The following is a 27,086-nucleotide window of genomic DNA, read 5'->3' as shown; positions in this document are numbered from 1 at the left end:
TCTTTCCCTCTCTCGCCTGCATGCCATATGGTCTCTCAAACATCCTTCCTCCCCCGCATACCTTTTAAATAGCAGATTTTCACTGGCAGCGAGCAGGAACTAATACATGCTGCTCGTGTTGGCCCCACAGCCTTCTTTCTGATGATGCAACTTCCTGTTTCCACATAGGTGGGTATATATCAGAGGGAAGGCTGTGGGGCTGGTGCGAGCAGTATGTATCAGTCGCTGCTCGCTGCAGGCGAAGATCTGTAGGTATTCAGGAGGGACCGTTGTTGGGAGTTTTGGGCTATTTATTTATTTATTTGTGGCATTTATACCCCGCTGTTTCCCGCTCGATAGCAGGTTCAGTGCGGCTTACATATATGGTGCAAAGTATAATAGTATGGGACAAAGTATCGCATAGATGACAAAGTTACATAGAGTAGGACAAAAGTAATAGGTGTGGGGAGAGAATTGGAGTGTGGGTGATGCTAGTGGTGTGAATTAGGATCGGTCATTTGGGTAGGCTTGTTTGAAGAGGTAAGTCTTCAGCAGTTTTCGGAAGGGTAGGTATTCATTGTTTTTTCGGATGTGTCGAGGTATGGCGTTCCAGAGTTGGCTGCCTATAACAGAGAAGTTGGACGCGTAGTAGGTTTTATATTTGAGGCCTTTGCAGTTGGGAAGATGAAGATTGAGATATGTTCGAGAAGATTTGGGCCAATTCCTGGCTGGAAGATCGATCAGGTTGGACATGTAGCTTGGAGATTCGCCATTGAAGATCTTGTGGATCATTGTGTGGGCTTTGAAGTTTATACGTTCCTTGATGGGGAGCCAGTGAAGTTTTTCTCAAAGTGGTGTTGCGCTTTCAAATCATGATTTGCCAAAAATGAGTCTAGATGCTGTGTTTTGGCTAGTAGATATTGGGGATCCCTGCCAGCCACATCATAGGTGTGCTGCTTCGTCCTTTAGATTGTAAGCTCCTTTGAGCAGCGACTGTCCTTCTTTGTTAAACTGTACAGCGCTGCGTAACCCTAGTAGTGCTCTAGAAATGTTAAGTAGTAGTAGTAGTACTGAGTGGGCCTAAGCCCAAAGTGGGTGGGCCTAGGCCCACCCAGGCCCACCCTTGGCTACGCCACTGGGACCAGCAGTATAAGAATAGCTGCCAGCTCCTGAGCCCCTATACCTTTAAGATGGCAACTCAGAGGGAACCTAATTTGTTTGCATCAGTTGCAGGCATGGTTTATGCAGGGAAGAGTGGTGCAATATCAGCAGTGGCGGCTCTACAATTAGACCACCTGAGCAGTGGGGTAGCCACAGGTGGGCCTAGGTGGGCCAGGGCCCACCCACTTAGGGCTCAGGCCCATCCAACAGTAGCACACGGTAATGAAAATGCCGCTCTCCACAGTACTGGCACCTTCGCATGCTCAGTTTTCAGCGCATGCCTGCTGCAGACTACCAAGGTGGAGACTGGAGAGAAGCATTTTCCCACCAGCTGAGATATTTTTTTGATGTGGGGGTGGGGGAGAGAACATTTGGTGCCCACCCACTTCTTGCCTAGGCCCACCCAAAATCTGCTGTCTGGCTATGCCCCTGCACCTGAGGCAGGGGACTAAGGCGGCACTCTTTTGAAGCGGCATCCACCCCCACACCCGCTGCTCTCTGGCATCGCCCCCTGCCCTTCCTTCGTTGAATTTACCTTCTTTTACTGTTTTCCAAAAGTCAGGGCAGCAGCGGTTCCCATATGCTGCCCTGCCTCCGACCCCTTCTCTCATAGAGCCCGCCTCTCTGATGTACTTCCTGTTTCCTCGGAGGTGGGGCAGGCTGCAGTAGAGAGAAGGGGCCTGGCTGTAGGGCAGTGTATGGGAACCTGACTCTTGGAAAGTCAGAAAAGAAGGTAAATTCTGGAAAGGAAGGGAGGGGGGAGATGTCAGACTCAGGGGGGGGGGGGAGAGGGTGAACGGAGCCGGGGTGGCATACCATCCCCTCACTTCAGGCAGCAGACAGTCTTGGGCCGCCTCTGAATAACAGTCGGAGCCTGGAACAATAGAGGATATATCATCAAGGTTAGGTTGGAAAGAAAGGGGAGAGAGAAACTGAGGGAAGAGAAGGGGTCAGCGAAAGAATCCTCATACCGGGCTGGTCTTTGGTCACAGTCCAGCCCTGCTTATAACACACTAGAGCATTGATGGTGAACCTATGGCACGCGTGCCAGAGAGGGCACGCAGAGCCCTCTCTGCTGGCATGCGCGCCGTTGCCTCAGCCAGAATCGTACTGCCGCTATGAACTGCTGGCACAATCGCGCTAGCAGTTCAAAGTTGTGTCGGAGCGGAGGAGACATTACTCCTCACTCCGACACTCACTTTCCTAGGCCGCAGGCCTGTGGCCTAGGAGAGACCGGGAGCATCATTAAGTCCAGCACCGTCGCATAACATCATGGCGTTTTGTGGCCGCGCGGGAACTGACAGAGAAGACATGAGGAGACCAGCAACGAGCAACGGTAGAGCGGGAGTAGGAAAGTGAGTATGATTTTTTTTCATTTTTCTACCTATCGAGGGGGAAGCAACTTATGCTCAGGGAATCTAAATATCATGGGTGAAAGTACAGATGTAAATAATCACGCAAGACCAGCAGTAATTTTGCGTTATGCTGTTGGTGACTTGTCTTTGCATGCATGCAACAGCAAAAATCACATTAATTATTCAAAAGCATGCCAACTGCTTTTAAAGTTCTTTTATTCAGGTTAAATTGCCCTGTTGGCACTTTGCGATAAATAATTAGATTTTGGGTTGCTGTTTGGGTACTCGGTCTCTGAAAGGTTCGCCATCACTGCACTAGAGCAATGCTTCTCAATGTTCTGGAGGCACATGTGAGTCAATCACCTTTTCTGGATCACCACAGTGAATATGCAAGTGATAGATTTCCGTACAAATAACTGTAAATCTATCTCGTGTATATTCATTGTATTCATCCTGAAAACCTGACGGTCCAGAGACCCTGAGAGAGAGGCTGCACAAGTTACAGAAAAGAAATTGCAGTACTTCTTCTGAGCTAAAAGTTATATCTTTTGCGTAATAAATGATCAGGTTATTACAATGTACATGAAGGGGACAAAGGGTCATAGATTTAATATACTGCCTTTCTGTGGTAGAACAAAAGTGGGCTTTATGCAGGTGCTTTCTCTGTGCCTAGAGGAGTCACAATTTTAGGGGGATGTGCTGATCGCGAGCGCTAATCTGGAGCTATAAAATAGATTTTATTTTTTAGCGGGGTAGGCATGTTTATTTGTGGAGAGTAGGCGTGGGTACATTGCTGTGACCTGCGCAATCAGCATGGAATTGGCACGGGAGCCCTTACCATCTAGTCAATAGATGGCGATAAGGGGCTGTTTGATGTCACAATTGGATGAGGACAGTGACCCCCCCGCTCTCTCCCAGCCAGCCCAGAGAGCAGAAAACCTGACTTTGGAAATTAAACTGCAAAAATCACTATCCTGAAAAGGAAGGAAGCAGACTAAAAATGTTAAGTTGTTCAAATATTTCATTCCATTTGCAAAAATGGTCAACGTATGCAGTCAAGCAAAGGGATACAAATCAGCAGGCTCAAACAGGGACCGTGGGCCAACAAGAATAGTTCCAAATATTTGTAAAGCCAAGAGTCATCAAATTATTTATTTATTAAAGCCGTAGGGTGCTACTTAAAACCTCTAATGTTTTAGTTTACAACCAGGGCTTTTTTTGAGGGGGTACTCGGGGGTACTGACTGAGTACCGGCACCTTTTCCAGTGTCTGCTAAAATTGACCCAAGTTTTAATGAAAGAGCTCGGGCTGAACACACCAATTCTGCCTGGTCATAGATTCTGTGACTGGTTGCAGGGGGCCTGGCTATTGTGGGGTGGGTCCCTCAGTGATCACCCCACCCCTGGAAGGTGGCCTGGCATTTCAGTACTGGCACCGTTTTTGCTAGAAAAATTGCACTGTTTACAACTGAACCATCATAAGCGTCTATCTCATTTAGACACTTTGGACTAGATTCTATATATGGTACCAAAAATATCGCTGGTGAAAAAAGCACTATTCTATAAGCCATGCTTAAAGTTAGGCGTGGTTCATAGAATAGCGCTGGTCATCCCGCTGTAACAAGGCTAAATGTGCCCTATATGAGTGGTTCTTCACGCCTTGAGACAGCTTATTGCGAAACTCTGGCCAAAGCCAGTGTGACGGATTGACCACTAACACATTGCCTGCTTGATTGTAAAATGAGCTAAGTTACAAAAAAAAATGTTTTCTTCACTTATTGTAGGGATCCACTTTAAGTCAGTTCTGTGAAGTCAGCATTTTTGTATTACACAATTTGAAATATAAGGGGGTTTTTTTGGAGCCCATGAAGACACAACAGCCTGTGGACTTTCCTCCTCCCACGTTACTTGTAACGTTTTCTGGGGTGGGTGGTTGGGCTTATTGCTGAGGCTTTTTCCCCCCTTTCCTTAAAAGAAATGATGTAATTTAACAAATTGTTTAAATGCGCTTCACAGAATGATAGTCATCTACGTAAAAATACTCTATACCAGTATGTGAGAGATATTTTTGAGTTCTCATAGAATAGCACTTACATCTAGGTATTGTGCCTGACTTTAGGCGTGGCCACATGAAACGTGGTAGAAATGTACTTGCCTACATTAGACATGTATCCCTGTTATTCTATAATCACTCATGTTATTTTAGGAATGCCCCCACTGTGCCCATGACCCTCCCATTTCTCGCCCCCTTTTCAGATCACGTGTAAATTTCAGGCTTGGATCCCACACCTAAATTTACTTCTCTTACTGACCTATAAGTGAATTCACTCTGCCGCTCCCCAGTACCTCTCCATTCTTGTCTCTCCCTACACCCCCCCCCCCGGATACTCCGTTCTGTGGATAAATCTCTCTTGTCCGTCCCCTTCTCCTCTACTGCTAATTCCAGACTCCGTTCCTTTTATCTTGCTGCATCTCACGCCTGGAATAGACTTCCTGAGCCTGTACATCTAGCCCAGTCTTTGGCCGTTTTCAAGTCCAGGCTAAAAGCCCACCTCTTTGACACTGCTTTTGACTCCTAACCCCCCCCCCCCCCCCCACCCGAGTCTGACATCTCCCCCCTTCCTTGCTTTCCTGAATTTACCTTCATTTCTGGCTTTCCAAGAGTCAGGTTCCCATACACTGCCCTAGGGCCAGGCCCCGGCCCCTTCTCTCTACTGCAGCCTGCCCCATCTCCGAGGAAACAGGAAGTACGTCAGAGAGGTGGGATCTAAGAGAGAAGGGGGTGTAGTTTCATCGCATACCCCCCTAATCATTAGTGCACCTTAGTAATAGGACCTCTAAGTGAATTAGGTGCACCGTATATAGAATAGTGTCTGGACTTAGGCATGTAACTGCCAATTACTGGCGCCAATCATGCGCGGAAGCGCTACTATTCTATAACCTGGGTGCACTACTGGTACCTACATTTAGACATCAGCTTATAGAATTGCCTTTTTTCAGTAACAGTTCTATAAGTAGATGCCTCCTGTATTGTGTCCCGATGCTGTACAGGGTGTGCCTATTTGCATCATAGAAGAGTAGCATAGCCTGGCATTAGGTACCAGCCATAAGTACATAAGTATTGCCATTCTGGGACAGACCAAAGGTCCATCAAGCTCTGCATCCTGTTTCCAACAGTGGCCAATCCAGGTCAAAAGTACTTGGCAAGATTCCAGAAGAGTACAGTACACTTTATGCTGCTTATCCTAGAAATAAGCAGTGGATTTTCCCCCAAGTCTATTTTAATAATGGCTTATGGACTTTTCTTTTCGGAAGCTATCCAAACCTTTTTTAAACCCCGCTAAGCTAACTGCTTTTACTACATTCTCTGGCAACAAATTCCAGAGTTTAATTACATGTTGAGTGAAGAAACATTTTCTCCAATCCGTTTTAAATTTATTACTTTGTAGCTTCATGGCATGCCCTCTAGTCCTAGTATTTTTGGAAACAAGTGACACACGTCTACCCGTTCCACTCCACTCATTATTGTATCATATCTCCCCCTCAACTGTCTTTTCTCCAAGCTGAAGAGCCCTAGCCGCTTTAGCTTGATGTAACTGCCGGTGAGTAAATGCGGCAAGGCTGCATATAACGTACAGTATTCTCCACGTTACGTGCACAGCCTGGAGGCCTGCCCATGCTCTGCCCCTTGTAGTTGCACGCTATGACATGTGTGCCCTTACAGGATGGCACTCTTAGACATTTATGTGCATAGGACGCCTAACCACCGGATCCCAGTTACAAAATCGTTCTTCACACCTTGCCCTAAGTCTTATTTTCCCCACTGCCTCTCCTTGGATTGCAGACCCATCCATCTGCACATTGCACTGTGCGTAGGCAGGAGGAAGGAGGCAAAAATCTCAGAAATCAGTGTCCTCTTGTTCTCCATCCACCCTTAGTGGACATTGAGGGAGTAATCAATGTGCAAATGTTTGCTAGAACTTGCTGTCTCCAAATCCAGGTGGATGGCCTTCACATTTTTATGGTGTCATCAAAAGTCTGTGTGCTTAAACTTGCAGGACTATTTACCTTTGCTGCAACAGGATAAACAGCCTCGGAGGTCAGCGGGGAGGGGTTTCACCCACTTCTCCAGGGCAGCACTTTGTTTACTCTATTGGGATTTGTGAAAAGAAACGTTATTAAGCCTCTGCCCGCACTCGCCTGTCGCACTGGTCTTAGAGCACCCCCCCCACCCCCACAATTTAGTGGGGCTGTCGAGAACATTATGAGGCTTTTAGGGGTGCTGCTCCTCTGCTCCCAGCTTTTTTCCAATAAAGCGGACCTGCTGTCAACTGACGAAGCCGACTGCAATGACCCCATCATATTTCAGGCGATGGACATAGCACTGAGAACATACAATGCAAAAATACAAGATGGCAACCAGTTTGCTCTGTTCCAGATTACAGATGCTAAGGTAACTATGAATACATTTTAAATCCAGTATCTTGGAGCACCTAATTATTTAAGGCAATGTTCCCAAAACTGTGGAAATAGAGCCGGTTGGTGGATTTGCAGGTTCCTTAAGAGATATCACCCTACTGTGGCCATTCAACTATGAAAATGAAAATAACGTTCTAAGAGCATGACAGGAGCGAGAACCTTATCCCAGACAAGATCTGGAATGAGGGGGCATTTGACGAACTTAAGAGGGAGTAAGCTTAGGGGTAATCTAAGGAAGTACTATTTCACAGAAAGGGTGGTGGAGGCGAGGAATGGCCTCCTGGTGGAGGTTGTGGAGTCAAGACTGTTCCAGAATTTAAAAAGGCATGGGATAAGCATGTGGGATCGCTAAGGAAAAGGAAGAGTTAGGGGTTACAGAGGATGGGCAAATGGATGGGCCATTTGGCCTTTATCTGCCGTCAAGTTTCTATGTTGCTAAGCAGTCTACAACCTTGCTTAAAGTTTGAAGGTATTTTATTTTGTGTTGGATCCTGGGGTTTCATCTTGACTCAAAAATGGGTCCCGGTTTATAAGTAATTTCCATTGAAACAAAACAAGGTTCACAGAGGAAAAAAGATGGTGTGGGTCTTGAAGCTACCTACATGTTGGTAGGTAATTAGAAGATCAATGTAACAATACAGCAATTGCTTAACCATACCACCTCACCAATCCACCCTAATCTGAAAGTCAACTTTCTATACCTATTTTATTAATACTTCTTTCCATCCTTAATCTCTTTGCATCAACAATTGTATCTGACATCCTGGTATGGCAATGCCATAACCGATCTCTGTAAGCCACATTGAGCCTGCAAATAGGTGGGAAAATGTGGGGTACAAATGCAATAAATAATAATGGTCTCATCATTTACATTATCACAAGTTGTTGAGTAAAACACAGCTCTCATACATGGAAAGTATATATAAACATATGGTATGTAATCATAATGTCTTTAGGATAATCATATACCATTCCCCTATGGTTTGTTAACTCGTTCACCGAATGGTAATTTTGAGCTTTATTACCATGAAATTCATTGTCGATAGTTTACCCGCCGAAGCGCTCCTTTTGGTTGTTTCTGACTGTTTTGAATTACCATCTTTAGAAGACTCACTACTGAACCTGTGACATAATTATTGGATTATATGACTCCTGACGCAGGCGTCTTTGCTGAAACACGGCTGTGTCAAACCTTATCCTTTAGGACGCCACCATTTGTAGTTGAGTTATTATACTACGTATCATCTCTCGTAAGAAATATTAAAGGATATTTTAAATATAATTGTCTTTTCTGTTTTCGTCCAATATATTTCTCCTTCACTACTCTGTTTTTTTTTATCTGGAGGACCTGTGAGGGTTGTTTCCTTATTTTTGCACTTTTTTTGTTTATTACCATGATCAGTAGCACCCTTACATTTTGGCTTTTGGGGATTTCTTTTCAATCAAAATGGCTCAAGAAGTTCATTTGCAGACCTGTTAAGCAGCCATCTTGGAAAACTGAAGTCAATGACTTTCAATATTTTCACCTTTTCTCTAAGCACTTTCACTGCTTTCTTGCTTTCTTTGGATTTATTTACTGTCTTTTTGAAGGAATTCACTCAAGGTGGTGTACAGTAAGAATAGATCAAACATGAGCAATAGGTAATTACAGCAGAAAAATATTCAAATAACAATACAAAGTATGGCATCGTATACTACTTACAATGTCAACACAATACGCAATAGAACATTTTAATTGACAGTGAAGGGTAAAGCAAAGATGGAACATACAGATAGGTAAGAGAGTAAGAAGAGTTAGAAAATAAGGTGACTAATTTAAAGAAAGGTGCACGTGAGGTCAGAGAGATGGTTAAATATTATCTCAGCTAGGGTAGGAGTGGATAAACATGTCCCGCTGCAGTATGTGCAACCCGAGTCACTCCTTGTGTGTGTGAGTGAGACTAACAAGTTAGTTACTTCTTCCATTAAAGGCCTGGTTGAAAAGCTAATGCCAGAAATGATTTGCATTGCACCAGGCATTTTTTAAGTTCCAACGCTGCAGGAGCTAATTGCAGAAAAAAAAAATCCTCTAACAGCAGAGACGATCCATTCATATGACCGAACTCCGAGGGCGTTTTTTGTTTCTTGGAGGGTTGTAGCTGCAAGAGATTCAGCTTCTGGTTGTGATAGGAGCAGGTGAATCCTTTTCTAGCCCAAAGGTGGGCTTATAAACCAGCCCAACATAAATGCCTGATCTCTGCAACATAACAAAACTAAAATACGGAATGGACATAACACAATTTTTCCCGTTGTACGATTCGCTTATGTGGCTGTACCACATGAACGTTATCTTATCTCAACATCACTCTGTATTTGTTTTACACCGGAGTCTCCAAACGCATCTCCGGTACCATGTAAGCCACATTGAGCCTGCAAATAGGTGGGAAAATGTGGGATACAAATGTAACAAATAAATTGATTGGTGCTGTATCTAAAGTCATTTTGATATTATTTATTTTTAATACACTGACAGTGACATCGTCACTGAGATCTATTCATTATCTTCATAAATTAGTATAATTACTTTTGTTAAAAATACTTAAATCAAGATTTAGGAAATAACGTACTTCAGATTATCGGGTTGTAACTATAAATACACAGCGAAGGTGACAAGATGGATGACGCCAAACAAACTTCTACTGGACTCAGAAAAAAGTTCACAGCAAGAGTTTATACTTAAAAGACTGGACTCGACACGAGTCGTGTTTCGGCCGTTCAGGCCTGCCACAGGAGTCCCTGTATGGCAAAGTGCTATTGGTTCTCATAAGGAGAGTCGTGCAAACACTGGATTTCTCTAACAACGCCTTAGGAAAATGGAGAAAGACAAGCATGCTTCGAGAACAGTGACGCTCACACTCTCATCAAGAAGCTCAGAAGTAATCTTTCTCCGTTTTCCTAAGGCGTTGTTAGAGAAGTCCAGTGTTTGCACAAGACTCTCCTTATGAGAACCAATAGCACTTTGCCACACAGGGACTCCTGAGGCAGGCCTGAACGGCTGAAACACGACTCGTGTCGAGTCCAGTCTTTTAAGAATAAACTCTTGCTGTGAACTTTTTTCTGAGTCCAGTAGAAGAAGTTTGTTTGGCGTCATCCATCTTGTCACCTTCACTGGGTTCTTTTCTTGGTTTTTCCATTGCGGAGATCTGCTTTCTTCTGTGTTTGCCATTATACAGATCTTGATACACATCAAAGATGTCTTCATGGGGTGTATTTACTAAGCTGTATTATTAGCTGCTTGGTGTAGCTCTATCATGCATTAGACAGCTAAAATGGAAAAGAACATTGTGGGGAAAAAAGCAGACATAATAAATTCCTTCTTTCTGCAATTTGTTCTTTAAGAGAAGGGAAGGGGGCTTGATATACCACCTTTCTCTGGTTACAATCAAGGTGGTTTACATGCAATATACAGGTACTTATTTTTGTACCTGGGGCAATGGAGGGTTAAGTGACTTAACCCAGAGTCACAAGGAATTGAACCCACTTCCCCAGCATCAAAGCCCACTGCACTAACCACTAGGCTACTCCTCCATTCCTTCCCGTGTTTTTGCTAAAGACCATTATGGGGCCTAAATAATCACACTATGCTTTTGATCCCAAAATGAGAATTATCCAAAAATGACTTTGTGTGTGAGCTTCCACACCGCTATACAAAATACTTACAAGCCTATATTTAAGAAATTGAATCCCAGGGACAGAAAGCTGTGCGTGTGGCAAACGCAGGTAGAGGATGTGGTTCTGTATTTCTACTAATAACTTGCTGGGTTTTTTTTCTCTTTCACCGTCCTCCCCTTTCTTCACAGGCTACAGTTGGCAATGACACATACACAGTGATTTACCGGGTGTACGAAACCACATGCGAAGCGCAAGGTGGCAAAGCATGGCAAGAATGTGATTACAAACCAGACGCAGAGGCTGTAAGTTCTGGCTTATTTAAAAGCACATTTTTCGCAGTAGAATCCATTAAGAAACATGGTCATACAGGTGATGAGATTATATGGTTGGCCTGAGGCTCCGGTGGCAGGAGACCTGAGTTTAATTCCTGAACACAGCTTCTGCTTCTTGGCCCTAAAGGTGCTTTTATTTTCCAGCTCGTCGATGCCTACCCCATACCCCGCCACTCACCTGCAAAGCTACTCATATCAGTGCCCTCCTCCATTGCTAGCACCAGACATCATGCTTTCCACCTTGTTGCCCCTTACGCCCTGATCGTGACTGAATAGATATGGATGGGCTGGAGTGTAAATTTTAAGGGGTTTCGACCGTTAGCTTCAGAACTTAGTGCAAGAACAGTACTGGGGCAGACTGGCAAGGATAAATCAAACTCGGGTATAGAGTATCGCATACCATGTAAAATGAGTTTATCTTGTTTGGGCAGACTGGATGGACCGTACAGGTCTTTATCTGCCGTCATTTACCATGTTATGTTACTATATTCCTGGCATATCCTTTTTGAGTTGGCGTGTCACACTGTCTCTATAACCACATTCAAGCCCTGATGATTTAAACGCCACCTAGTGGTGGTTAGTTTTACAACAGGTCACCTAGATTTTGCAAGTTGAGAAGGTGTCTGTTTTATAAGGACCCAGAGAAGGGCAATTTTATAACCTAGGTGCTAAGCAGTATTCTGCAAATGTCCACTTAACTTATATAGCTGTGTATTTACACAGAGAGTGGACACATGGGAGGAGCAGGGCTCCTGGTAACTTTCAGAATACTGTAAGTTACACTCCTTGCCGCATTTAGAAACTCACACTTACCGTACACTAAGTGTGAGCTCCTAAAGGTTAAGATCGTATCTGCCCAGTTACACTAGAAATGAGAACTATCGTAAACTTAAAGGTTTTCTGACTCTTTCTAGCAAACAGGCCGATGTACTGCTCAGGTTTACATCAATAAAGCTGAGAAAATTGAAGAGGTTCTCCACCAGGACTGCAGAATTACGCAAGGTAAAGAGGAAATTCTACACAGCCATCAGCCTGATTAAAAGAATTTCTATGTGCACCTTGATATGCTGCCTGTATATATTACAGTGGATGAACTCCAGAATGGAGGTCTTTATGTAACAATGCAAGTGTTGAGGAAAGTATTAGCATACTTGAGAGACTGAGATCATCTCCTGTACACTGTGTGGGATGGGACTTGATATACTGCCTTTCTGCAGTTACAATCAAAATGGTTTACATGTGATATACAGGTACTTATTTTGTACCTGGAGCAATGGAGGGTTAAGTGACTTACCTAGCATCACATAGGAGCTGCAGTGGGAATTGAATCATGTTCCCCGGGATCAAAGTCCACTGCACTAACCACTAGGCTACTCCTCCACTAGCAACATTCCATGTAGAATCTCAAATAAGGAAAGGGAACTGGGACTTGACATACCGCCTTTCTGAGGTTTTTGCAACTACATTCAAAGCGGTTTACATATATTCAGGTACTTATTTTGTACCAAAGGCAATGGAGGGTTAAGTGACTTGCCCAGAGTCACAAGGAGCTGCAGTGGGAATCAAAGTCCACTGCACTAACCACTAGGCTACTCCTCCACCAGCAACATTCCATGTAGAATCTTCAAAAGGACTTGATATACCACCTTTCTGTGGTTTTTGCAACTACATTCAAAGTGGTATACGTGGAGGGGCATAATCGAACAGCGCCGGCCATCTACATGGGTGGCCATCTATATGGCCGGCGCCGCAAGCAGTGGTCAGGAATCGTATTATCGAAAAAGATGGCCGACCATCTTTCGTTTCGATAATACGGTTGGGGCCGGCCAAATGTCAGAGATCACCGGGTTTGAGATGGCCAGCATCGGTTTTCACCCATAATGAAAACCAAGGCCGGCGATCTCAAACCCGGCTAAATCCAAGATATTTGGTCATGGGAGGGGCCAGCATTTGTAGTGCACTGGTCCCCCTCACATGCCAGGACACCAACCGGGCACCCTAGGGGGCACTGCAGTGGACTTCAAAAAATTGTTCCCAGATGCATACCTCCCTTACCTTGGGTGCTGAGCCCCCCAAATCCCACTACCCACAACTGTACACCACTACCATAGCCCTAAAGGGTGAAGAGGGGCACCTACATGTGGGTAGAGTGGGTTTCGGGTGGGTTTTGGAGGGCTCACATTTACCACCACAAGTGTAACAGGTAGGGGGGTATTGGCCTGGGTCCACCTGCCTGAAGTGCACTGCACCCACTAAAAACTGCCCCAGGGACCTGCATACTGCTGTCATGGAGCTGGGTATGACATTTCAGGCTAGCATAGAGGCTGGCAAAAAATGATTTTTATTTTTATTTTTTTGGGTGGGATAGGGTTGGTGACCACTGGGGGAGTAAGTGGAGATGATCCCCGATTCCCTCCGGTGGTCCTCTGGTCACTTGGGGCACTTTTTGGAGGCTTGGTCTTAAAAATAAATGGACCAAGTAAAGCCGGCGAAGTGCTCGTCAGAGCCGGCCTTTTTTTTTCCATTATCGGCCGAAGCCGGCCATGTGTTAACAACGCCCCCGTCCCGTCTCTGCCCCGCCTTCCATACCCTGTGGAACCGCCTCTTTTAACTTTGGCGGCTCTGCAACGGAAAGCAGTTGGAGTCAGCCAAAATCGGCTTTCCATTATACCGATTTCGCCAGCTTCAGGAGATGACCGGCCATCTCCCGATTTGTGTCGGAAGATGGCCGGTGATCTCCTTTGAAAATAAGCTGGATAGTGATTTAAGAGTGAAGGGAGAATAGATGGCATGGATGGGCAGACTGGAAAGCCACCATTTTGTAATTTACGTAGTGCTCCCAGCTTACTTATGAATAAGGATTAACCATTCACCCACCACGGCCAGAAAACTCAGAAGCGGGAATACTGCCACTGTTTCAAAACTTATTTTGTTTTTCTTTAAGCTGAAAGCCCTGTGACCACCATGGAAGCTCCATGTCTTGGATGTGCACAGCTCATACCAGCGAACAGTATGGACCTTCAGGAGATTTTGAAACATGCCATTCAGAAATTTAACAGTGACAGTCAACATTCCTCTCTTTTTGCAATCAAAGAAGTAATTAATGCCACCAGGCAGGTTTGTATTTTCCGCTCTTAAAACCTTTCAAAGTTTTGGTTTTTTTTGGTTACATTTGTACCCCGCACTTTCCCACTCATGGCAGGCTCAATGTGGCTTACATGGGGCAATGGAGGGTTAAGTGACTTGCCCAGAGTCACAAGGAGCTGCCTGTGCCGGGAATCAAACTCAGTTCCTCAGGACCAAAGTCCACCACCCTAACCAAACTCCACCACCCTAACCACTAGGCCACTCCTCCACTGTTGCTACTATTTGAGATTCTACATGGAATGTTGCTATTCCACTAGCAACATTCCATGTAGAAGTCGGCCCTTGCAGATCACCAATGTGGCCGCGCAGGCTTCTGCTTCTGTGAGTCTGACGTCAGACTCACAGAAACAGAAGCCTGCGCAGCCTTCTACATGGAATGTTGCTAGTGGAATAGCAACATTCCATGTAGAATCTCCAATAGTAGCAACATTCCATGTAGAATCTCCAATAGTATCTATTTTATTTTTGTTACATTTGTACCCTGCGCTTTCCCACTCATGGCAGGCTCAATGCGGCTTACATGGGGCAATGGAGGGTTAAGTGACTTGCCCAGAGTCACAAGGAGCTGCCTGTGCCTGAAGTGGGAATTGAACTCAGTTCCTCAGTTCCCCAGTTCATCTCGAAGTCACAGGTGGCAGGGGATGGGGAGACCACGTCAGCAGGTGAATGCATTACACTAGGTGGCAACAGAAGTGACCCTAAAGGTATCCAGTTGGGGAGAAAATCTTATTTTTCCAAAACTTTCCCCTGAATATCTGAAATAAAGCTTCATTAACATTTTAGAAACTGGTCAAATACACTAATCCCCTGGTTCTATAATGTTCGGTGCAAATTCGTGTGTCTCGAATGCACATATGTGCGGGTAGGATACAGGGTAGCTGCACAATTTAATTGCCTAATTAGATGTGAATTGGCACTAACAGGCAATAATCAGCAATTAGTAGAGTTAATTGGCATTAATTGGCCCTCGTTTGCAGTATTTTATAATGTTAGTGCCTAAATTATATAGCGCATAATTGCGGGAGGGGCATGGGCAGGGCAGGGCAGGGGCACACCAAGCACTTATACGCTAAGGGCAGATTCTATATATGGCGCCTAAAAAATCCGGACGGTGAACATTTCTGCCTAAGTGTATTCTATAAGATTTAGCCGTGGTATATAGAATATGCTTAGTGGATATTCCGGCACCTAAAACTACAAGCATCCATTTGCACCAATGAAAATTTGGCATAAATCCCTACACATAGATTTATGCACACTGGGCCATATTAAGTAACTACTGTTGTAAATTTAGGGGTCCGGAGCCCCCCAAGAAGGCTGGAGTGACCTTAAATCTGACTCCATCTCTAAATAGCACTAGTACTGGGGTAATCAAGGAGTTGTGAAGTTCTAAAAGGAATTGCCACTAAGAGAGACGTTAGGTCTAAGGGACCCGCATTAGTCCGCCTCTCAGCACTGGCAAGGAATAGATACCAGCCTTATGACAAACTGGATTTAGGCTACAGGTTATACAATGCAGCGAAAGAGAGCCTGATAGAGCAAAAGCATTTATACTTACAGCCTTTGATCATTAAGTGAAGCCCACAAATCATCATTTGGAATGAGGAGTTTATTTGCCAAGGTACAAGTCAAATCAGTGATTGACAACAGGCACGTACAATCAATTAGTTATAGGAATATAATAATCCAGCTGCAAACAGGTGTTAATTAGTTCCTAATCTTTTATAATTTCTTTTACCAATCAGAGGTTTTACAAGGGAAAGCAATTAGGTAATTTGTCAATTCTGCTGGACACATTGGTTTCCCTTGGAGAGAGAGAGTGGCAACCCTTTTCTCTCTAACCTAAACCAGGAAATACTCTGATTTTTATAGGTGCCCTCAGGATATGGATAATATGACAGTAGATATACCTGATTGGATCTATGCTAATGTCATGGTTACCACTGATTGGCTCATGCTAATGAGTAGCTTCTATCTTGCTAACATGGTTTTGTCTTTAGCTCGCTTGACCACAAATCTTAAGCAAGACCCTGCATCCAGCTACACCTGGCATGACTCACTCATTTCTCAACTTGTTTTTCTAACTTACATTAGAGAAAATTCCACTTTGCAACAGATACGGCTTCCATTTTGTGCTGAAATCCTCCATTTTGTTTCCATATCTATTGACCTAACTTTTCCTAATTTAGCTTATTTAGGCCTCAATCCGGGCTACAAACTAGGCCATACTTTTCCAGTAAGCTCCCAGTTATGTCAGCCATCAGATTTCTGACTCAGCCAAGGTCTGTATTGGCCTGAGCTCTATGACTGGGCCCGCCACCATTCCAGTGGGGGGGGTCTCTGGCTGTACCATAATTATACACTACGCTCATAAAATACAAAACACCCATTTTTCCACCTATAGCCACGCCTCTTTTGAACTGTGCACATGAGAAGTTAAGCGCAGTTCCAAAGCAGAATACTCTTAGAATCTGTGCACATTAATTCTCATTGTTGCCAATTAGTGCTCATTATTGCTTGTTAAGAGCTATTAAAAACACTGATTGCCTGAAGTTAATCTACCTCCGTTTTCGAAGGTCTTTTATCTTCCATCAAAAGTATTGAACCAAAACGTGCCACGAATACCAGATATTTCTGCTCCTCTGGAGATCTCAGATACTCAACAGGCCACCCCGGCAACTTTGGTCGCTACAGTGGCCTTATTCCCTGATAAGCAATGGCTCTTCCAAATGTTTTTTCGGCATAGGGAGAAGCCATTTTTAGGTTTACGAATTTCACTGTTCCCTGACTTCTCCAGAGAAACTCAGCAGAAAAGGAAACGATTTCTCATGATGAAAACTGCTGTTACTCAAGCAGGGGGGACCATTTTTTTTGAGGTACCCCTGCAAGTGTATTATTAAGCTTGATAATGTAAAATATACCTTTACTGATCCACTTCAACTCTCCAAACTAATCGCTTCTAAGAAAACAACGGGAGTAAATTAGTTAATCCCCTAGTCCTGCGCTATTTTCCTTTTTGTGTTAATGATTTCTTTGTAGATTCCTCTGGTTTAAGTTTTGGATCCCCTTGTTGTTGGACTTGAGTGAATTTTGAAATATTATGAATATAATATGTGAGTTATTTCCCTTATATTATGCAACTAGTAAAAAAAGGCCCATTTCTTAACGCAATGAAACGGGCGCTAGCAATGTAATGAGTTCCTGCCATTAATATTTCCACGGTTGTATTCTGAATATAATTGTTGTTTACATGTGGAAGATTTCTTTATATACAATATTTTTTGTGTAAACTGTGTTACAATGTGGTAAAAGTTTTCCTTGTTCAGGCCCTTCAATCAGTTTAACAATCACATCAGAAGAGCTCCTTACTCGTGAGAATGCAACATACAGTTGCCCATGTGAGAGACTGAGAGTGACACTGTGTTTTACAGACAGTGTAAGAGAGAGATACACAGAGTGATTGAGTGTGTGTGTGTGTGATGTCTGTGTGTGTGTGTGTGTGTATGAATGACAAAGTGATGAAATGTTTGTCTTCCCTTCCGTTCTGTGCACTTGCCTCCACTGATGTTCGTACCTCCCTGTATATGATTGTTTGTTAGAGATTCAATCCACTCCACTTCCCTCCTCCAAGTTCCGTTCTGTCTGATTGGTGAGGGTGGGGACAGTGAGAGCCAATGAAACGCTGAACTACAGACTTACGAACCCTACACTGCCACAGTGCCACAGAGTCAGCTTCAGAATGTTGGAGGTGCTTTTTATTATATAGGATATTTCACTTTCTGTCAGGATGTTATGCCTGGAAATATATTGTAAAATAATAAAATTTAAATTAAAAAAAAAAACACTGATTGGCTTGTTAAGCCAATTAAGTTACGCACATTGTTATAGAATATGCCTGGATTTCCACGCAGATCTCTAGGCATGCTATATAAAATCTGGCTGTAATGAGGCAATTCTATAAATGGGCGCCTAGAGGTACCACTTTAGCGCACCAAATGGACCATTAATGACAATTAGGCACCTATCCAGCTTACTTTCGAAAGAGAAGGGCGCCCATCTTTCGACACAAATCAGGAGATGGGCGTCCTTCTCCCAGGGCCAGCCAAATCGGCATAATCGAAAGCCGGTTTTGGGCGCCCTCAACTGCAGGCCGTCGCGGGGACGACCAAAGTTCCTGGGGGCGTGTCGGAAGCATAGCAAAGGCGGGACTGGGGCGTGCTTTACATGGGCATCCTCAGCCAATAATGGAAAAAAGAAGGGCGCCCCTGACGAACACTTGGCCTACTTTACTTGGTCCTTTTTTTTTTTACGACCAAGTCTCAAAAAAGTGCCCGATCTGACCAGATGACCAACAGAGGGAATCGGGGATGACCTCCCCTTACTCCCCCAGTGGTCACTAATCCCCTCCCACCCTAAAAAACAAACTTAAAAAATATTTTTTGCCAGCCTCAAATGTCATACCCAGCTCCCTGACAGCAGTATGCAGGTCCCTGGAGCAGTTATAGTGGGTGCAGTGCACTTCAGGCAGGCGGATCTGGGGGGGGGGGGTTGGGGGGCTCAGCATCCAAGGTAAGGGAGTTACGCACCTGGGAACAATTTGTGAAGTCCCTGCAGTGCCGCTTAGGGTGCCTGGTTGGTGTCCTGGCATGTGAGGGGGACCAGTGCACTATGAATGCTGGCTCCTCCCACGACCAAATGGCTTGGATTTGGCCGTTTTTCAGATGGACATCTTTGGTTTCCATTATCGGCGAAAACCGAGGTCGGCCATCTCTAAGGGTGGCCATCTCTAAGGATTTGGGCATCCCCGACCGTATTATCGAAACAAAACATGGACGCCCATCTTGTTTCGATAATACGGTCAAGGACACCCCTTTAAGGGGCCGTCCTTAGAGATGGGCGCCCTTAGAAATGGACGCCCCCATTCGATTATGCCCCTCCACGTGTACTAGGTGCTATTCTATAATGTAACATCTAAGTGCCGAACTGCCTAATTGCAAGGGGGTGTGCACATGGGCGGAGCATGGGCGTGTCTAATTTATAGACTATTCACCTTTGCAAAGAATTTTCTATGTGACTTCTACTGACAAAACAGGTATAAAGTGCCATTTGGATGTGTTTCTCTGAACAATATCCAAATCGCAATTTTCGAAACTCGGATTTGAGACATTTTTCTCTGCAGTGCATGCAATTCACAAGGGGGCGTGTTGGGAGCGGCAGCTGGGCATTCCCAAACCTTGGACGTTCTCCTGCCATGATGGAACAATGCAAAAACATCCAGGGCTAAAAGTGAGGCATTTTTGGTCTAGACCTGTTTCAATCACACCTAAGTCGCAAAAGGTGCCCTAAATGACTAGATGACCACTGGAGGGATTAAGGCATGACCCCTCCCCCCCCTTACTCCCTCACTGTTCACTGATCCTCTCCCACCCCCCTCTATGACAGCTTCAGATACTATGGCCAGTCCTATTAAAGCAGCAAGTAGGTCCGTGGAGTAGTATAGTGGTTGGTGCAGTGCACTGTAGAGAAGGGGTCTCAGGCCCATATCCCACTCTAACTGGTACACTTGTGGTGGAAAATGTGAGCCTTCCAAAACCTACCAAAAACCTACTGTACCTGCAGGCATAAGGGCTATTGCAGTGGTGAACAGTTGAGTACAGTGTTTGGAGGGCTCCCCATGTAATATAAGGAGGTAATGGTGAGACGTGTACCTGGGATCTTCTATGTGATACACTGTAGTGTCACCTAGGGTCCCCACTGCTCTGTTACAATGTCTGTGTGGCTAATCTACTAAGAATGCTGGCTACTACTACTACTACTTAACATTTCTAGAGCGCTACTAGGGTTACGCAGTGCTGTACAGTTTAACAAAGAAGGACGGTCCCTGCTCAAAGGAGCTTACAATCTAATGGACAAAATGTCAAGTTGGGGAAGTCTAGATTTCCTGAATAGAGGTATGGTGGTTAGCTGCCGAAGGTGGGCTTTGAGCAAGGCTTTGAAGATGGGCAGGGAGGGGGTCTGGCGTATGGGCTCAGGGAGTTTATTCCAGGCATGGGGTGAGGCAAAGCAGAAAGGGCGGAGCCTGGAGTTGGCGATGGTGGAGAAGGGTACTGAAAGGAGGGATTTGTCTGGAGAGCGAAGGTTGCGGGTAGGAACATAAGGGGAGATGAGGGTAGAGAGGTAAGGAGGGGCTGCAGATCGAGTGCATTTGTAGGTTAGTAGGAGAAGCTTGAACTGTATGCAGTACCTGATTGGAAGCCAGTGAAGTGACTTGAGGAGAGGGGTGATATGAGTATATCAGTCCAGGCGGAAGATAAGACGTGCGGCAGAGTTCTGAATGGACTGAAGGGGGGATAGATGGCTAAGTGGGAGGCCAGTGAGGAGTAGGTTGCAGTAGTCAAGGCGAGAGGTGATGAGAGAGTGGATGAGAGTTTGGGTGGTGTGCTCGGAGAGGAAGGGGCGAATTTTGCTGATGTTATAGAGAAAGAAGCGACAGGTTTTGGCTGTCTGCTGGATATGGGCAGAGAAGGAGAGGGAGGAGTCGAAGATGACTCCGAGGTTGTGGGCAGATGAGACGGGGAGGATGAGGGTGTTGTCTACTGAAATAGAGAGTGGGGGGAGAGGAGAAGTGGGTTTAGGTGGAAAAACAATGAGCTCGGTTTTGGCCATGTTCAGTTTTAGGTGGCGGTTGGACATCCAGGCGGCGATGTTGGATAACACAATGATGACAACTACTTTCTGCCTCCTGAAGAGCACACAGCTATGCTAACTGCAAATAAAACCGTGCAGTAAAGAGCTTTTCTGAGCAGTAATTGCAGAGGATATTCTGAGCAGCCCCAAGCACAGCTTTTGCTTTTACTGCATATGCTAATTTTTGCGGTCAGCGGGTTTCAGTTGCAATGCACTTTTTAGTAAACAAGCCTCTGAATCTCACTGTCAATTACCAATGATAATTCATGAGCTAAATCCAAATCATTTCAAATGGCTGTATTTGGGTCATGATCTCTTTGGAGATGATTACACGGAAGAACTTGTGGTAGGTAGCCATCACCTCCATGGTCTTTATGCTTTCTTTGATTTTTAGCACGACTGGTTCATCAGGTCCCCCAATGCTTAACTTAAATCATAGCTGAAAGCAGAAAAGAGAGGAATTCAAACAATCAGGGTATAATACATCTAGCTAACGTCTTTGACAATAACAACAGAAGGTCACCCAGTCAAAGAAATTATCTTGTTGGGCAGACTGGATGGACCGTGATCCCCAGAAGCTTAGCCGAGATTGGGAGGCAGAGCCGGTGGTGGGAGGCGGGGCTGGTGGTTGGGAGGCGGGGCTAGTGCTGGGCAGACTTATACGGTCTGTGCCCTGACAATGGCAGATACAAATCAAGGTAAGGTATGCACGAAAAGTAGCACACGTGAAATTATCTTGTTGGCCAGACTGGATGGACCGTGCAGATCTTTTTCTGCCGTCATCTACTATGTTACTATGACTTAGTGCAAATACTATGAATTTGATCTTTCTTTAAGGTGGTGAATGGATGGACGTACATAATTAACTATTCAGTCCAGGAAACAAATTGCTCCAGGACAGACTATTCAGAATTAAATCCCGATTGCAAGCACCTGGAGAATGGCGTAAGTGATATTTATAACACAATGATGACAACTACTTATAATGTTGCTTTAATCAGTGCAATTTGAAGCATTCTGTGCATTAAATTGACCCAAAGTCCGTGCGTGATTAAAACTCCTTTTGTCTAACTTCTGCACTCCTAAAACTATTCGCTCTTTTCCTTTCTATATTGGTTCAGTATGTTAGCCACGTTGAACCTGAGTAATCCCTGGGGGAAACGGGGGGATAGAAATAGTATAGAAATAAATAAAATACTCAACACCCCACAGCAACTCACGTCAGCTAGCAGAAGCAGGTAAATCTACTCACATCCTCTCTCTAGATCAGTGGCTCCCAAACCTGGTCCTGGAGGCACCCCAGCCACTCAGGTTTTCAGGATATCCACAATGAATATTCACGAGAGAGACTGCATGTAAATCTCTTTCATGAATATTCATTGTGGATATCCTGAAACCCTGACTGGCTGAGGTGCCTCCTGGACCAGATTTGGGAACCACTACTCTCAATGTGTTTTTACTACCCTGTTTCCCTGAAAATAAGACATCCCCTGAAAATAAGACCTAGTAGAGGTTTTGCTGAATTGCTAAATATAAGGCCTCCCCTGAAAGTAAGACCTAGCAAAGTTTTTGTTTGGCACCGATGGGACATGGACACAGAAACCTTAATTTTTTTCGCTGCAACCCAAAGACAAAATAACATAAAAGAAATGCAAGAAACAAGACTGAGGTGGAAAATCTATCGTCCAGCGGACTCCTACCATCCTCCTTCACGCTTTTGTGAAGATCAACTACCGGTAAGTGAGCCCGGAAAGAAAAGAAACATCCCCCTTGCAGAAATAATAAAAGAAAAGAAAATGAGTAACCGAGCCCTTTCGGTGCTGCTCTATCGCCCAAGGGCTAAGTCAGACTGGAAGGATGGGAAGTGTTGCGAATGTACAGGAGGAGCGCATAAAGCACCACCAACGGGAAACGGAGCTACCATAGAATTTTTTTTTTAAACATTTGTAATATGGTAGGGATGATCCTGCACCCTAAGCCCTCTCACAACCTCCCGAGACCCCCAGCCAGAGCAACCCGGCCCCACATTCCATTACCTTCCCTAGTGCATACCCCTCCTCCATTCCCGGCCAGGGCAGCTCTGCTCCGCTCGAGTCCTGCGGTCACTGTGGGCAGATAGGCGAGCCACGGCATACTCCTGCAGGATACCGCCCCCCACTTCAATACTGTTCCCGACCGCCACCGTCCCTCTACCACTCCCGAATAAGACATCCCCTGAAAATAAGACCTAGCACATCTTTGGGAGCAAAAATTAATATAAGACACTGTCTTATTTTCGGGGAAACACGGTAGCAAAAAAGGTGCCGGTACTCAGTACCCCCAAGTACCCCCTCAAAAAAAGCCCTGACTACTCTAGACCCACACCCAGTCTTCTGACTTTAGAAGAGAAAGATCTCTTGGTCCACTGTCATTAGTGTCTGTCCTCAGTGTCCATCTGTAGATTTATTTCTGTATTTATTTATTGCATTTGTATCCCACGTTTTCCCACCGTATGGCAGGTTCAATGTGGCTTACATATTGCTAAAGAGGCAGTTACAACATTTAGATTTGTAGAAGTCTAGTACATAATACAGAAGTACAATAAACGCTTAGGTTGGTATATTAGCATATTGTGAGAGAGGTTAATATTATTGTTTTCCATTTCTGAACTTTTCGTGATGTATGGTGGTGTGGGATTAGGCAGATCTAGGGGGGAAAGACGTCTTGAAAAGATGTGTTTTCAGGTTTTTTTCTGAATTGCAGGTAGTTTTCTGTGAGTTTCAGGTCTTTGGGTAGTGAGTTCCAAAGTTGAGTGGAGGAGTAGCCTAGTGGTTAGTGCAGCAGACTTTGATCCTGGGGAACTGAGTTCTATTCCCACTGCAGCTCCTTGTGACTCTGGGCAAGTCACTTAACCCTCCATTGCCCCAGGTACAAAATAAGTACCTGTATAAATGTAAACCGCTTTGAATGTTTTGCAAAATACCACAGAAAGGCGGTATATCAAGTCCCATTTCCATAAACCAAGTGGCTGGCAGTATGTGAAGATTTGAACTTTATACCTTTGCAATTGGGGTAGTGAAGGGTTAGGTAGGTTCTTCCTGTTCTCATCACGTTTCTTATTGGTAGATCGATGTTCTGTCGTGTAATCTGGTGCGAGTCCGTAGATGGTTCTGTGGACTATTGTGCATATTTTGAAAGTTCTGCGAGCGTTAATGGGAAGCCAATGTAAGCGTCTTAGGAGGGGTTTCACGCTTTCGAAGTGTGTTTTTCCGAAGATGAGTCTGGCAGCCGTGTTTTGTGTTGGCTGTAGTTTTCTTATGATTTGATCTTTGCAACCTACGTAAATACTATTGCAGTAGTCTACATGGGTTAGCACCATGGTTTGGATCATGTTGCGGAATGAATCCCTGGGAAAGTAAGGTGGAACGTAGTGTGGAGCATTTTCTTGGTCGTGTTTGGATGTCCATCTATCCTTTGTGTTCTTAATGTCTGTCGCTGTCAACTGCACTGTTCTTTCTCTGTATGTACAGCTTTGTCTACACTTTGTAGCATCATATAAAATGTTTAGTAATAATAATAGCTATGGACTCATATATCTGTGAGCAGACAAATCCCATTATCTTGTGCTGTCATCCCTTCTAATCTGAACACGCCTGTAATTGAAAATGTTCCTTAACTCTTATCTAGAAATGAATGATCTTTCTTCCTGCTTGCCTTTTTTACAGGATTCTGATCAATGCAATACAAAGGTACTTGTAACTCCTCAGAACACCATTGATGATTTTAAACAGAAATGCGATGTAACAGGTAGGAGGCAAATAACCATTCCAAAGAAAAATGTCAGAATTGGAGATGTTCATTAAAACCATTTTCAGTTTACAAAATTGTGTTTGTGCAGACGGAAAATGAAGGAACCTCACTAGAAGACAGCTATCTTCAGCCCACCAAGGGGTACATTCTCAAAAGGTCGTCGGATTTTAGCCACCGGAATGATGCGTGCCAAGGGTGAATTCTATAATGGCAGTTGTATTGAAAAAAAAGAGAGGCATGGTATAATCCATTGTACCCTATGCTGGAGAATATAATCCAGAGATCTATATGCCATTATAGAATATTAGCATAAGTCTGAATTTGTGCATCTAACATTAGGCTCAAGCACTTACACCAGTCCAAAGGTTTGTGTACATGCTTTGAAGTCGGTTAGATGCACAAATGATAGTATTCTATAATTTGCCCACGTAATTGCCTGACATGCCACCGACCCTCCCATGCCTCTCCAAGCTCCACACTCCCCTTGACATTGCGCACTCTGGAATTTGAGCATGCAACTTATGGAATAGCGACTAAGGGCAGTTACACGCATAACAGCTAATTGGTGACACTTAGCACAATTAAAGCCAATTAATTCATTAAAATGCACCACATATTACCTTATTCTGTAACCTGCCCGTGCAAATATGAGTACTAGTCAGATGTTTATAGAATTAGGGGCAGACTGTACAATTTTATGCAAACATCCAGAGAAACCATGCACATTGCTTCTCTTCAAAAATCCAACATGTTAAAAGCATCAGCATGTTTTGCACCTGCAGAGGATGGAGGAAGGGGAGGGAAAGAACATGCCTATATCCAAAAATCAAATGCACTTGCTTTCTTTTCATCCCCTAATCTAAACATTCCCATAGGAATGTCTGGTTTTCCTTACAGCTAGGAGTCCACACTTCTAGCTAGTTTTCAGTGGGGGGAGCAATTTCCAGTTATCCATTTATTTGAATTTATTAATTGCCTTTATGAAGAGATTCACCCAAGGTGGTGTACAGCAGGTACAGTTTAATATCAAACTTACAATGCTGTTAACAGCATAACCAATTGTAAAATATACAAGTATAAACACAATAAATACAGGAAATTGAAACCTAATAATAGGACTACCATGAAACAGGATCAAAAATATACACATTTAACAGTATTGGAATTCAAATAACAGAGAGTTAATATGTCAGCATAATAGTGATGTAATATCTAATAACATAGTAACATAGTAGATGACGGCAGAAAAAGACCTGCACGGTCCATCCAGTCTGCCCAACTAGATAAACTCATATGTGCTACTTTTTGGGTATACCCTTCCTTGATTTGTACCTGTCCCCTTCAGGGCACAGACCGTATAAGTCTGCCCAGCACTATCCCCGCCTCCCAACCACCAGTCCCGCCTCCCACCACCGGCTCTGGCACAGACCGTATAAGTCTGCCCAGCACTATCCTCGCCTCCCAACCACCAGCCCCGCCTCCCAACCACCGGCTCTGGCACAGACCGTATAAGTCTGCCCAGCACTATCCCCGCCTCCCAACCACCAGTCCCGCCTCCCACCACCGGCTCTGGCACAGACCGTATAAGTCTGCCCAGAACTATCCCCGCCTCCCAACCACCAGCCCTGCCTCCCAACCACCGGTTCTGGCACAGACCGTATAAGTCTGCCCAGCACTATCCCCGCCTCCCAACCACCAGTCCCGCCTCCCACCACCGGCTCTGGCACAGACCGTGTAAGTCTGCCCAGAACTATCCCCACCTCCCAACCACCAGCCCCGCCTCCCACCACCGGCTCTGGCACAGACCGTATAAGTCTGCCCAGCACTATCCTCGCCTCCCAACCACCAGCCCCGCCTCCCAACCACCGGCTCTGGCACAGACCGTATAAGTCTGCCCAGAACTATCCCCGCCTCCCAACCACCAGCCCTGCCTCCCAACCACCGGTTCTGGCACAGACCGTATAAGTCTGCCCAGCACTATCCCCGCCTCCCAACCACCAGTCCCGCCTCCCACCACCGGCTCTGGCACAGACCGTGTAAGTCTGCCCAGAACTATCCCCACCTCCCAACCACCAGCCCCGCCTCCCACCACCGGCTCTGGCACAGACCGTATAAGTCTGCCCAGCACTATCCCCGCCTCACAACCACCAGCCCCGCCTCCCACCACCGGCTCTGGCACAGACCGTATAAGTCTGCCCAGCACTATCCCCGCCTCACAACCACCAGTCCCGCCTCCCACCACCGGCTCATAAGCACACAATTAGAACATTTACATAATATAGTTATGATGCTGATGTTTTTCTACTATACAGCTTACCATATAGCTGAGGGGCCAAGTGCAGATATATAGATGGGGACAAGATGGGTGATACAGAGTCAGTTGGGTTAAATAAATGGGTGGCTAAACTCAAGACAAGTTCTTTGTACAGTTAAACAAGATATAAGGAACTGATCTAAGTTACAGTGTGTGTAGCAGGGACGTAGCCAGACCTCGGCGGAAGGGAGGT

General features: G+C 44.9%; 1 protein-coding gene across 2 annotated transcripts in view; it reads left to right on the top strand.

Moving 5' to 3' along the window:
• The first annotated feature begins 6,650 nt into the window (after positions 1-6,650).
• The window catches only part of LOC115478505 (T-kininogen 1-like), a 191,819-nt gene continuing 171,383 nt past the window's right edge, over positions 6,651-27,086 (top strand). The window contains exons 1-6 of one of the 2 annotated variants that reach the window (XM_030215892.1): positions 6,651-6,947; positions 10,813-10,926; positions 11,871-11,958; positions 13,901-14,073; positions 21,628-21,735; positions 24,495-24,576. In XM_030215892.1, the coding sequence (XP_030071752.1) occupies positions 6,759-6,947; positions 10,813-10,926; positions 11,871-11,958; positions 13,901-14,073; positions 21,628-21,735; positions 24,495-24,576 (754 nt within the window). In that variant the 5' untranslated portion in view covers positions 6,651-6,758. The remainder of the gene's footprint in view (positions 6,948-10,812; positions 10,927-11,870; positions 11,959-13,900; positions 14,074-21,627; positions 21,736-24,494; positions 24,577-27,086) is intronic. The other variant, XM_030215893.1, reaches the window with a different exon arrangement.

This window comes from Microcaecilia unicolor, chromosome 10, assembly GCF_901765095.1.
Source record: "Microcaecilia unicolor chromosome 10, aMicUni1.1, whole genome shotgun sequence".
Taxonomy (NCBI): Eukaryota; Metazoa; Chordata; class Amphibia; order Gymnophiona; family Siphonopidae; genus Microcaecilia; species Microcaecilia unicolor.
Note: the sequence above shows the minus strand (reverse complement) of the source record. Positions and strands in the feature narration are given on the sequence as shown.